This window comes from Heptranchias perlo, chromosome X (genome assembly GCF_035084215.1).
Source record: "Heptranchias perlo isolate sHepPer1 chromosome X, sHepPer1.hap1, whole genome shotgun sequence".
Taxonomy (NCBI): domain Eukaryota; kingdom Metazoa; phylum Chordata; class Chondrichthyes; order Hexanchiformes; family Hexanchidae; genus Heptranchias; species Heptranchias perlo.
In genome coordinates, this window is record NC_090370.1 from 13,169,224 (window position 1) to 13,181,265 (window position 12,042).

A 12,042-nucleotide genomic window follows, 5' to 3' on the forward strand; every position below is an offset into this window, starting at 1 on the left:
AGCAAACTCCTTAACGTAAGGATTGACCAGTGTTGCTGAACCTGAGTGAATATCTAAGGCAGACCTGAAACTTGTAACAGTAAATGTATGGGAAATTAAACCTCACCAGCTTAAATGAATACCCAGGCATGTCACCCAAGTGTGACAGAAATAGTGTGAGGTAACTTTCCTGTAAGCACAGGAAGTGCACTATATGTAAACCTTTTAATATATAGATATATTATGAATAGATAGATATATATCAGTTAGTGGCCACTCTCCTTCCTCACCTCCACCAATATAACTACAACCTCTGATGGGGCTGTGGATAAATGTACCATGTGGTGTGGTGCTGAGGTCACAACGGTCCTAGGTTAGTCCTTGGTTGGTGCTGAGTACACTGAGCTGAGCCTGGACAGAAGTGGAGATGCTCCAATTAGTGTCTTTGTTTTTTAATCCAACCCAATCAGTCAGAGTTTCCACTCCCGATTATTATCCAGTGGACAGTGCATTTGTGTGGATGTCAGACTGGACATGATCATGCTTGGCTGTGACGTTCACCCATGGTATCAGAGCCTGAGAACACTCACTGGGTGTTTGGGAATGTTATAAGCTGGATAGCCCATGGTGAAGGATAGAATACTAGAGCCTGGTCTTCAGTTGCTTCCAAGCCTTTATTCGCAGAGCTCCACATTACCATCACCACACCTTAGATCAGCTCTCTTATAAATGGATACAAGAGAGTCCCCAATTGATACACACCACCTGAATACAATTAACACTGATTGATATACATCACATGGATACACAATTAACAATGAAGAATGGCCTCTTGGTGAAGCATTGGATGACATCCAGTACCTTTAGAACCGCACCTCAACATAAGTCAGTACCTTCAGGAGAGGAGCGGAGGAAATTAGGGAAAGGGTAGAAATTTACCTGTGTGCCAGTAGAGGCAGGGCTGGAGACATCTCCCTCTGATCTCTCCTCCAGACATTTGCCATTGAGAGGATCCATTGTGCTGCTGATTGATGATTCTGCTTTCATCTGTATTTTGGGATTGAAATGAAAAGTTAGAGCCATGGTTTTATTTATAAATGTAAAGTATTCTGTCTGGCATTTGACTGTCACATCATGCCTTCCAAAGGCATCACACCTGAAAGTGTCACACTTCAAGGCAACATATATCCATAGGGCAAAAATTGGTGATAAGCTGAAATGAGCACTTATCTGTTGAGTTAACAATAATGCTCATCAAGTTGAGGGATGTTAGTGCTGGGGAATGGAACTCTTCCCATTTCAGGCACCCAGTATCGGCATCAAGCACTCCCAGGCCAGGTGTAGCACAGCCAGATTCAGAGTAAGGCTCCCTCTACTCTGCCTCAGCAACCTGCCTCAGTCCAAATGGCACTGATTGGCAACCTCATTCAGAGAGAGCACAGGATGGACACTGTCGGACCCCTTCCCACACCACTGTGCATTCTGTGGCCTGTCTGACTGACATTTCCGATTTGTGTTGATTAGGGGCAGTTTTGTGTTGTGGGCCCATGCCCTCAAGGAGCTGGATTAAGACTGGCCAAACTCATTTCACATAGGACCCAGCAGACAGAAATGACTTTCATTCCATCAGTCTGGGCTGGATTTGAGCCCCAGTCCCAAAGGTGAAAGGCCAATGTCTAACCCACCCAGTTCCCCTAAATTCTGCACTTTGATGAACACAGGAATTTAAAGTTCACAAAAAAGGTTTATTGAAAAAGGAGAGTCAAGTGGTAATTCTGTGACCCTAAGCTGCCAGCTGGGATTGTGGGTCAAAGTCCCACGTTAATAGAATAGAATCATAGAATGGTTACAGCACAGAAGGAGGCCAGTCAGCCCATCGAGCCCGTACTGGCTTTGTAAGAGCAATCCAATTAGTCCCATTCCCACGCTCCTTCCCCGTAGCCCTGCAAAATTTTTCCCTTCTAGTATTTATCCAATTCCTTTTTGAAAGCCACGATTGAATCTGCCTCCACCTCCCTTTCAGGCAGTGCATTCCAGATCCTAACCACTCGCTGTGTAAAAAAGGTTTTCCTCATGTCACCTTTGCTTCTTTTGCCAATCACCTTAAATCTATGTCCTCTGGTTCTCGACCCTTCCGCCAACGGGAACTGTTTCTCTTTATCGAAACCCTCCATGAACACTTCTATCAAATCTTCTCTAAGGAGAACCACCCCAGCTTCTCCAGTCTATCCACGTAACTGAAGTCTCTCATCCCTGGAACCATTCTAGTAAATCTTTTCTGCACCCTCTCTAAGGCCTTCACATCTTTCCTAAAGTGCGGTGCCCAGAACTGGACACAATACTCCAGTTGTGGCTGATCCAGTATTTTATAAAGATTCAACATAACTTTCTTGCTTTTGTACTCTATGCCTCTATTTATAAAGCCCAGGATCCTGTATGTTTTTCTCAGCCATTGACACATCACTAATATCTAGGCTCACACTCCAGTACAGTACTGAGGGAGTGCTGCACGGTCGGAGGTGCTGTCTTTCAAATGAGACGTTAAATCAAGGCCCCGTCTGCCCTCTCAGGTAGATGTAAAAGATCCTGCGGCACTATTCGAAGAAGAGCAGGGAGTTCTCCTGGTCTCCTGACCAATATTTATCCCTCAACCAACATCACTAAAACAGATTATCTGGTCATTATCACATTGCTGTTTGTGGGACCTTGCTGTGCGCAAATTAGCTGCCGCGTTTCCTACATTACAAAAGTGACTACACATCAAAAGTACTTCATTGGTTGTAAAGTGCTTTGGGACATCCTGAGGTCATGAAAGGCGCTATAGAAATGCAAGTCTTTTTTATATTAAGTAACTAAGCCCAGTGATCTCACCAAATACATACTGAAAATAAAACAGTGAGTCCATCTATCTCACTCCTTCTTCCAGGTCTTCTTTAGGACCCACATTGACCATTTCTCGTAACCCAGACCAACATCCCTACATGTTCTGCTTATTCAAGTGTCAATCCCATTCCTTTTAGGGTGCAAGTTGACGATTAGGAATATCTCTACTGGTTCTCTCCTACTCGAGCCCAGCTTGCTCGCATATGTACCTGGAAGGGCTTGGAGGTCCTGTGTGGCTGTGGGTGTGCCAGTAGCGTGGATCCGCTGGGCTGGTGCTGCCGGGAACTGCATGGCAGTGAGGGGTGGCTGAGGGGCTGCGTGTGCTCAAATGTAGTGGCCACCCCCTTCGGCTGAATGAGGAACTGTTGGTGTTTGGAGGAGGGTGTTGTAGTATGGGGAAATCCACAAGCTGGGCTGTAATTAGAAATCAGTCATAATGAACGGTTAAAAAAACACATCCTCAGGTAACTGGAAAACACAACTCCAGGCCACACTGGGCCTTTCAATGGTTTCATTCAACTCTTCAAACATTACAATTCTTTTTATTTTATTTAGTAGGACGATACAAGTGGAAATAAATGAATGAATATACCATTAAGAGCATGAGTCTAGGAAAAGATAGAACACGATAATGGCATTTGGCCAATCAAATCCTTCCTCTGACCTGTTCAATCTGCCCTGTCATGGACTCAACCTGACCAACTTCATCTCCTCAGGAAAGGCTTTACGAAGTTTCTCCCTGACGTCCCCCAAAGGTAAATCAAGTCTAACTCCAGAATGTCTATCCAGATTCACACCCTACGATATTCATCCTTGACCAGTCCATACAATCTTTCTTGAGCAGCCTTTCTTGCAATGACATTTTAATCATAGAATCATAGAAAATTTACGGCACAGAAGGAGGCCATTCAGCCCATCGTGTCCGTGCCGGCCGAAAATGAGCCACCCGGCCTAATCCCACTTTCCAGCACTTGGTCTGTAGCCCTGTAGGTTACGGCACTTCAGGTGCACATCCAGTTGAGAGTTTCTGCCTCTACCACCCTTTCAGGCAGTGAGTTCCGGACCCCCACCACCCTCTGGGTGAAAAGATTTCCTCAGCTCCCCTCTAATCCTTCTACCAATTACTTTAAATCTATGCCCCCTGGTTATTGACCTCTCTGCTAAGGGAACTAGGTCCTCCCTATCCACTTTATCCAGGCCCCTCATAATTTTATACACCTCAATTAAATCTCCCCTCAGCCTCCTCAGTTCCAAAGAAAACAACCCCAGCCTATCCAATCTTTCCTCATAGCTAAAATTCTCCAGTCCTGGCAACATCCTCGTAAATCTCCTCTGTACCTTCTCTAGTGCAATCACATCTTTCCTGTAATGTGGTGACCAGAACTGTACACAGTACTCAAGCTGTGGCCTAACTAGTGTTTTATACAGTTCCAGCATAACCTCCCTGCTCTTATATTCTATGCCTTGGCTAATAAAGGAAAGTATTCCATTTGCCTTCTTAACCACCTTCAAGGATCTGTGGACATGTACTCCAAGGTCCCTCTCTTCCTCTACACCTCTCAGTATCCTCCCATTTATTGTGTATTCCTTTGCCTTGTTTGCCCTCCCCAAATACATTACCTCACACTTCTCTGGATTGAATTCCATTTGCCACTTTTCTGCCCACCTGACCAGTCCATTGATATCTTCCTGCAGTCTACAGCTTTCCTCCTCACTATCAACCACACGGCCAATTTTTGTATCATCTGCAAACTTCTTAAACATGCCCCCTACATTTAAGTCCAAATCATTAATATATACCATAAAAAGCAAGGGACCCAGTACTGAGCCCTGCGGAACCCTACTGGAAACAGCCTTCCGGTGACAAAAACACCCGTCGACCATTACCCTTTGCTTCCTGCCACTGAGCCAATTTTGGATCCAACTTGCCACTTTCCCTTGGATCCCATGGGCTTGTACTTTTTTGACCAGTCTGCCATGTGGGACCTTATCAAAAGCCTTGCTAAAATCCATGTAGACTACATCAAAAATGCACTGCCCTCATCGACCCTCCTTGTTACCTCCTCAAAAAATTCAATCAAGTGAGTCAGACACGACTTTCCCTTAACAAATGATTACAGCAGCTCAGGAGCTGTCATGGTCTGCACAGCACTCAATTATCTGTCTCTACTTATATCTTTAGAATCCTCAGTCTGGTTCCTAACCAGATACAAAACCCTCTTCACCCCTCCTTTCCTGAAGGTGCTGACTCTTGCTGGAGTTCCATTGGCTGTCAAAACCTTGCCCAAGTGGCCATTCTTTATCTATGAGTCTACACAGTGACTGTCAGCAGGCTATACAATTGTAGGGGACATTATAGTTGAGCCTGATGTACAGACACACACACTCACTTACTTTGCAGCAATGGTAGTGATCTGGAGCTGGCACCTTGGTTGATGGCAGTAGTGGTGCAGCCTTGGCTGAGATCCGCTAACTTAGCACAGATGGGGGGCCGACTCTTCACCTTTACTGACAAAGCCATTGGGGGGAACTCCACGTATCAGGAATTAAATTATGAGAAAAGGTTAAGGAAGTTGGACTTTTCTTTGGCAAAGAGGACAGTTCAAGATGATGTAGTTACCAGTTTATGACAGGAATTGACAAAGTTGATCCAGGCAAATTGTCCATTGTAGTGAGAGGTTCAAATACTATGGAACAGTAGGTGATTAGGAGTAAAAAGTCAGGGCACTAGGTGGAATGATAGGGAAACCCACTGAAGTGAACAGAGTAAACAGGTTCAAGGAGCAACTAGATGTGTTTCTGGAGAGATGGGATTGAGGGTTTTGGTGAAAAGGTGGGTTGATGGGATTGAGATCTATCAAAATAGACAGGGTTGTTGGGTATAGTGTCCTTTCCCGTTCCTAAGAGTTCTTATGTTCTTGGATCCAGCCACAGATTTTTAGAGCAGGAGGAGAAAATGAAGAAAACATTTATTTTTAAGAAACAGCCTCACCTGATAGCTGTGACGGATAAATGTCCGTACGAGCCACTCGCTGCTGAGGCACAATGTGAGTTATTGATGAAGGCAACCAGAGAATTGGGCGATGTCCTGATCATGGTCTGAAGGTCTATACTGGTGTCGGAGAGTGGCGAGATGGACAAGGCCCGCTTCTTACTCATCTTCATCGTGTTCCGAGGGGTCGAGAATCTGGAACTGAAGGCTGGGGCCCAAAAAAAACAAATTATGAGACAGTAAGATCGTTGCAGAAATAAGAACATCAACTTCTACTTCTATAAGAAGAACACCTCAGGGCAGAAAGAAAATGGTGGGCATTGAGCAGGAGGGAAAAGGGAAACAGAAATTGTGGACATCGAGTGAGGTTAGGATTACACTCAGCTTTGGTAGAAAAGGCTGGATGAGATAGCAGTGGCTCTTCATACCCCATGGAACTGTATTTCAGTAGGAGTCGGCACCTTCGCCATAGCAGGGTAGAAAACTAGGGGGTGAATTTCCCAATCTTGCTAACTGCAACAACAACTTGCATTTATATAGCGCCTTTAACGCACTAAAACATCCCAAGGTGCTTTACGGGAGTGATTATCAAACAAAATTTGACACCAAGCTACATAAGGAGATATTAGGACAGGTGACCAAAAGCTTGGTCAAAGAGGTAGGTTTTAAGGAGTGTCTTAAAGGAGGAGAGAGAGGCGGAGAGGTTTAGGGAGGGAATTTCAGAGCTTAGGGCCTAGGCAGCTGAAGATACGGCCACCAATAGTGGGGTGAAGGAAATCGGGGATGCACAAGAGGCCAGAATTGGAGGAGCGCAGAGATCTCGGAGGGTTGTTGGGCTGGATGAGGGTGCAGAGATAGGGAGGGGCGAGACCATGGATGGATTTGAAATCAAGGATGGACCAGGAGCCAATGCAGGTCAGTAAGCACAGGGGTGATGGGTGAACAGGACTTGGTGCGATTAAACTGCCTCTGCTCTTATATTGCATAATTTAATGAACTAATCAATAAACTGCTGACAGGACACGGTCTGGTCAGTGTCATTCCTACTTCACTCATAGTCACTGCGCAGCTGTGAAATATCACAACATCAGAGTACATTTACTACTCTCACCAACAGATGGCAATAAACTACAGCACTATAACCACATCCTTCTCACAAAACTGCCCCATCTCATTCAAGTGTTCCTGTTGATTGACACTGGTCTCATCCCTGTCCTTGGGTTGGACCATTTAACCCCTTAGACTGATGGATATTCTTTGTAAAGCTTATAAGGGGCAACAGGAATGGGTTTTTTAATGGCACAGCTCTTTCTTTCATGATATTTTCTGTTCCTTCTTATTCCCTTTCCTCTCCCATACGACACACTATCTGCAGCACAGATGAGTGACCTCCTGCTCGCCTCCACCAACGCTGCTCTAAAACCAGATGTTTAGAGGTACATGGGAAAGTCCACGCTCCTTCCAATTTTTCCCTCTCTTGCCGCTCACTCTGTACCTCCCTGTGGAGGTGAAGCTCAGTACAAGGGGCAACTTGGCCACTCACAGCTCAGTGCCTCAGTTTAACGTTCCATCATCATCCCAAAAGCTCCTGAAAGGGGAAACTCACCGTCCATAGAGTGCATGTGTTCAGCAGTGGGCTGCATCATGACTTCCCCGCAATGGCCAGCCAGTACGTTAGCTTGATGGTAGAAGCTAACAGTGTTTGACCCTAAAAAAAAATTGAAGGTAACAGCAGTGATTTCACTTTGGGTAAAGGCGTACCATCCTGTACTAACCAAACCTGCCCTAATGCAAGTGCTGGAGAGGGCAACTAATGCCAAATCCAGTCAAATATATGTGTACAATGCTGGTATGAACACTCCCATGATGCTCTAGTGAACTGACCTATACTCTCCCTTTGGAAGTAGTCCAATTAAAATACATATTATTCTATCAGGTTTTACAACAATGCTCACAATACAGTGATTTTATGTGTTGGTATAGTTTAGGTACACAGCAATTTTTTAAATTATCTTTTGTGAATATCATTTCAGATATCAGTGTATTATATATAAGAACATAAGAAATAGGAGCAGGAGTAGGCCATACGGCCCCTCGAGCCTGCTCCACCATTCAATAAGATCATGGCTGATCTTCAACCTCAACTCCACTTTCCCGCCCGATCGCCATATCCCTTGATTCCCCGAGAGTCCAAAAATCCATCGATCTCAGTCTTGAATATACTCAATGAATGAGCATCCACAGTCCTCTGGGGTAGAGTATTCCAAAGATTCACAACCTATATGATGTAGTGTACAATATATAATGTATAGTGTATATAATGAAGTGTATACTGTATAATGTAGTGTATACTATATAATGTATGGTGTATATGATGTAGTGCATAGTATATAATGTGTATAGTATATAATGTGTGGTGTATATGATGCATGGTGTATATAATGCAGTGTATAGTATATAATGTAGTGTGTTATAATGGATGGTGTATATAATATAGTGTATAATATATAATGTAGTGTATAATATAGTGTATAATATACAATGTAATGTATAATATATAATTTAGTGTGTAATATATAATGTAATGTATGATATATAGTGTAGTGTTTAATATATACTGTGGTGTATAATATATAATGTATGGTGTGTATAATGTAGTGTATAATATAATGTGTAGAATATATAATGTAATGTTTGATATACGATATATATAATATATGAAGTAGTGTATGATATATAATGTATAATGTAGTGTATAATGTAAATGTAGTGTTTGAGGTATAATATTTAATGTATATAATATAATGTAGTGTGTAAGGTATAATTATACGATATATTTTCCTGCATTCACCACAGTCCAGTAGCAACGATTGCAGCAGCTGATTCTGTGTGCCGATAATCCGGCCCTTCCCAACTGTCACTCAGTGGCCAGCATCAACAAGCAACATAATCCAGGGTTAGTAGTAATAATATATAAATCAGCCAGAGTTTCTGGGAGGGGACGGGGAAAGAAATGAAAAGGAAAAAAAAAAATAGCCAGAGCTCCTGATTCCTATCCAGTGACCCCTGCCAGAGATATACGAGTGTGGATATTGGGTGAGGACAGGATCTCTCCACAGTTGAATCTCCTGCCAATACTCACTGTCTGAGTTCACACATGAAGAAACATCACTTTGGTGAGGAACTGAGGGGTGTCAGTACAGATGGAACTATCCCAGAAAGGAGTCAGTGCCTTCAGGAGCAGGGGGCAGAAAGTTGAAAGTAGATGAAAACACTACTTGCTGTACCATCCAAAGAATAAAGAGAGAGCTTAGGGTCCCACTTAGTGTTGTTCACCGATAAACACATACGTTACTCTCCCATAATGGCTCAGTGAGTTTATCGAGGGAGCAACTTAAGTCAGACTTAGACCTGAAAATCCCAGGTTCAGTCCCTGGTCTGTGCTGAGTTAGATGACATGTGTTAGGGGCTATAACTGCCCTCTGTGTCACTGGGCTCAGGAAGACAGAATGCACCTGTTGCAGATCACTTCCTGTGTTGATCTTTGTGGAAAGACAGGATTGGGGTTTGCGGGTTTGGAGAATATCGAGTGAGTACTTGAGGAATTGTGCCCCAGCAAGCAGTCAGACACAAAAAAACCTTCTGCATTAAATGGGGCCTCTGGTGTTTGAATCAGACTATGGCCTCCTGCCAGTTGTATTCAAAGTGAAGCCCTCCATGGTTAAACAGCTGTGGAACCATATCATAGCAGGAGGCAACACGTTCAAGATAGGAGGGAAGGAAACTGAGTGTGATTAAGAAACCACCTATTAGTGAGTGAATTGTATACTGACCCTCTGCTGATGCCAGTCCACGGGGCACTGTAATGGAGGTGCATTGGCCTTGGCCTGGCTTGAGGTATTGGTCCATGTGCTGGTTCTGGGCGAGTTGTGTGGTACTGAGCACCGGCTGGCTATCTCTGGCCTGGCTCCGATGAGGAGACATGCTGATGAGGGAGACATCAGAGAAAACAGGGCTATCTGAGGGAACAAATCTGATCAAAAGAACACAGAATGAATAAAAACCACCAGCAAAAACTTTCACAAAGAGAGTTCCAGAAGATGAGGGGGTTTAATTTCCTCTGAGCGTTGGAGATAGCGCACGGTAAGCAAGCATTATTGTGCAGTAAATTTGCGCGTTTTGCATTAATGGACACGCATTCTATGTCCCCACACTCTGGAGTTCAGGCCTGTGATGCACCTTAACACACAGACTGTTGTCTAAGGGTTTCTTTTGCTGGTTTTGTGCTCGTTAAGCACCAATTAAAGGCAAACGAGCTCATTTGCTTTGCTGCAGCCTCATTCGCACATTGCACTAATTGTCTACATCTGAAGCAGGAGTAAAATCAGCAGAAGCAGCTTGGAGAGGTTGAGGGAGGGTGAGGAGAGTAGGAGTGAACTCAAGGAACTTTCAAATACAAGACTTTACTGAATATGGCAACATAGGACCTGTGGCTAGTGTGTATTTACTGGATACTGAGGAGGAGGAGGAGAAGAGGGCGAGGGCAGCCCGGGAGACTTCAAGGCATCGGAGGTGAACAATTCATATACCCTTCTACCCAATGCAGTGGGAGTACCAAAAACACACCACCATCTGGACCTCACAGAGGATATCGCAATATCCACAATAACCTGTTAGTGGGGTAGGGATCCCCGGTTTAAATGGACGATTCAGCATGTTTGCGCATTAATGCCAACAGACCCAAGTTTGTGTGAACGGTGCCAGTACTGCATGTGCTAAAAAACACGAGTTCAACTAAACTGCGAAATAACGCTGCATCTCTGCGCCAAGAGGGAATTAGACCCCAAAGACATGAGCGGGTGGACTCTTCACAGTGACTCAGTGCTGAATCTAGATAGCCTGTGTTGAAGAACAGCAGGGGGCAAAGAGTTTTAAAAAAAGGTTTGCAAGCTGGTCTTTACTGAATTAGCTGGTCTCAACCAGGTGAGGTTGAGGTGGTATAATTGGTTTCACACCCCTTGGGCAAACACATCCAGTGGTTCCAGTGATCATTAGCCAGTGGAATGTGTGTGTATGCATGCATACATGTGGGTGTATGTGTGTGTGCATGTACCTTGTGTGATATATGTGGGTGTGTGTGTACATGTGGGTGTGTGTGCACACGTGCCTTATGTGTGCGCCTGTGTGTATACGTGTGTGCATGTGAGTGTGTGTGGGCGTGTGCATGTACCTTATATGTGTGTCTGTGCGTATTTTGGGTGAGGTCACTAATTCACACTGGGATACAGCTCTCTGGCTACTTAAAGTATTCGACACAAGTTAGTGACCTGGAGAAAACTGGAGGGGGGAAAAAAAACTCGAGAGACTTCAGATGACAATAAAATGCTTGATTTTTGCTCTTGTGCTTTTCTGCGACCATCTGACTCGCTTGATGAGAATATTACAAATAAAATTGACCGTCTGCTTGCCCGGAATGAAATGGTCACCAACACAGTTGCTGTGAGCCGGGGAGTCAAAAATAAAAAAGCAATCACATACGCTCCCGCTGTCTGGGGAGACTCGTGAAGAATGGGGGGGGACGACACAGGGAGGTGATGGGTACCTGTGGAATTGAATCTCCACACAGGAGAGGAGGGGTGAAAAAAAACTCTTTTTCAGGTGGAGCAACTTCATCTATCATCAATCGCAGATGAGTGCCCCCTTTATAATCCCCTCCTCCCTCGTGACTTACCCCCGCACTGTTTGTGGGACGCTGGGGTCGTAGAGGTAGCCGCGTTCGTGGTGCAGCGAATCAGCCGGCATCGGGGCTTGAAAAGCCGAGTAATGCTGGTGGGCACCTGAGGAGGAGGAAGAAGAAGAGAGAAGACAAGCACATTAGGAAGAGGCTGGAGGGGCACTCCGTTACTGAATGACACCAGCCGCTCAGACCCTGTGGCCCAGTGCTGGAGAAGCAGGTCTCCATACGAGGATGGCTGCAACTCCTGTTTCCCATGTTGACATACTTGCTCTGTAAGGAATTCATTCATGGGATGTGGGCGTCGCTGGCAAGGCCGGCATGTATTGCCCATCCCTAATTGCCCTTGAGAAGGTGGTGGTGAGCCGCCTTCTTGAACTGCTGCAGTCCATGTGGTGAAGGTTCTCCCACAGTGCTGTTAGGAAGGGAGTTCCAGGATTTTGACCCAGCGACG

The 12,042-nt window shown here is 44.8% G+C and overlaps 1 protein-coding gene across 1 annotated transcript in view; it reads right to left on the reverse strand.

Moving 5' to 3' along the window:
* LOC137306961 (zinc finger protein GLI1-like) overlaps positions 1-11,656 on the reverse strand; it is a 30,645-nt gene extending 18,989 nt beyond the window's left edge. Inside the window, exons 1-5 of the mRNA XM_067976336.1 lie at positions 11,586-11,656; positions 9,688-9,887; positions 5,855-6,062; positions 3,072-3,276; positions 919-1,026 (exon numbers count right to left, since the gene is read on the reverse strand). Coding sequence (XP_067832437.1) covers positions 919-1,026; positions 3,072-3,276; positions 5,855-6,062; positions 9,688-9,887; positions 11,586-11,656 — 792 coding nt within the window. The remainder of the gene's footprint in view (positions 1-918; positions 1,027-3,071; positions 3,277-5,854; positions 6,063-9,687; positions 9,888-11,585) is intronic.
* Positions 11,657-12,042: the final 386 nt, after the last annotated feature.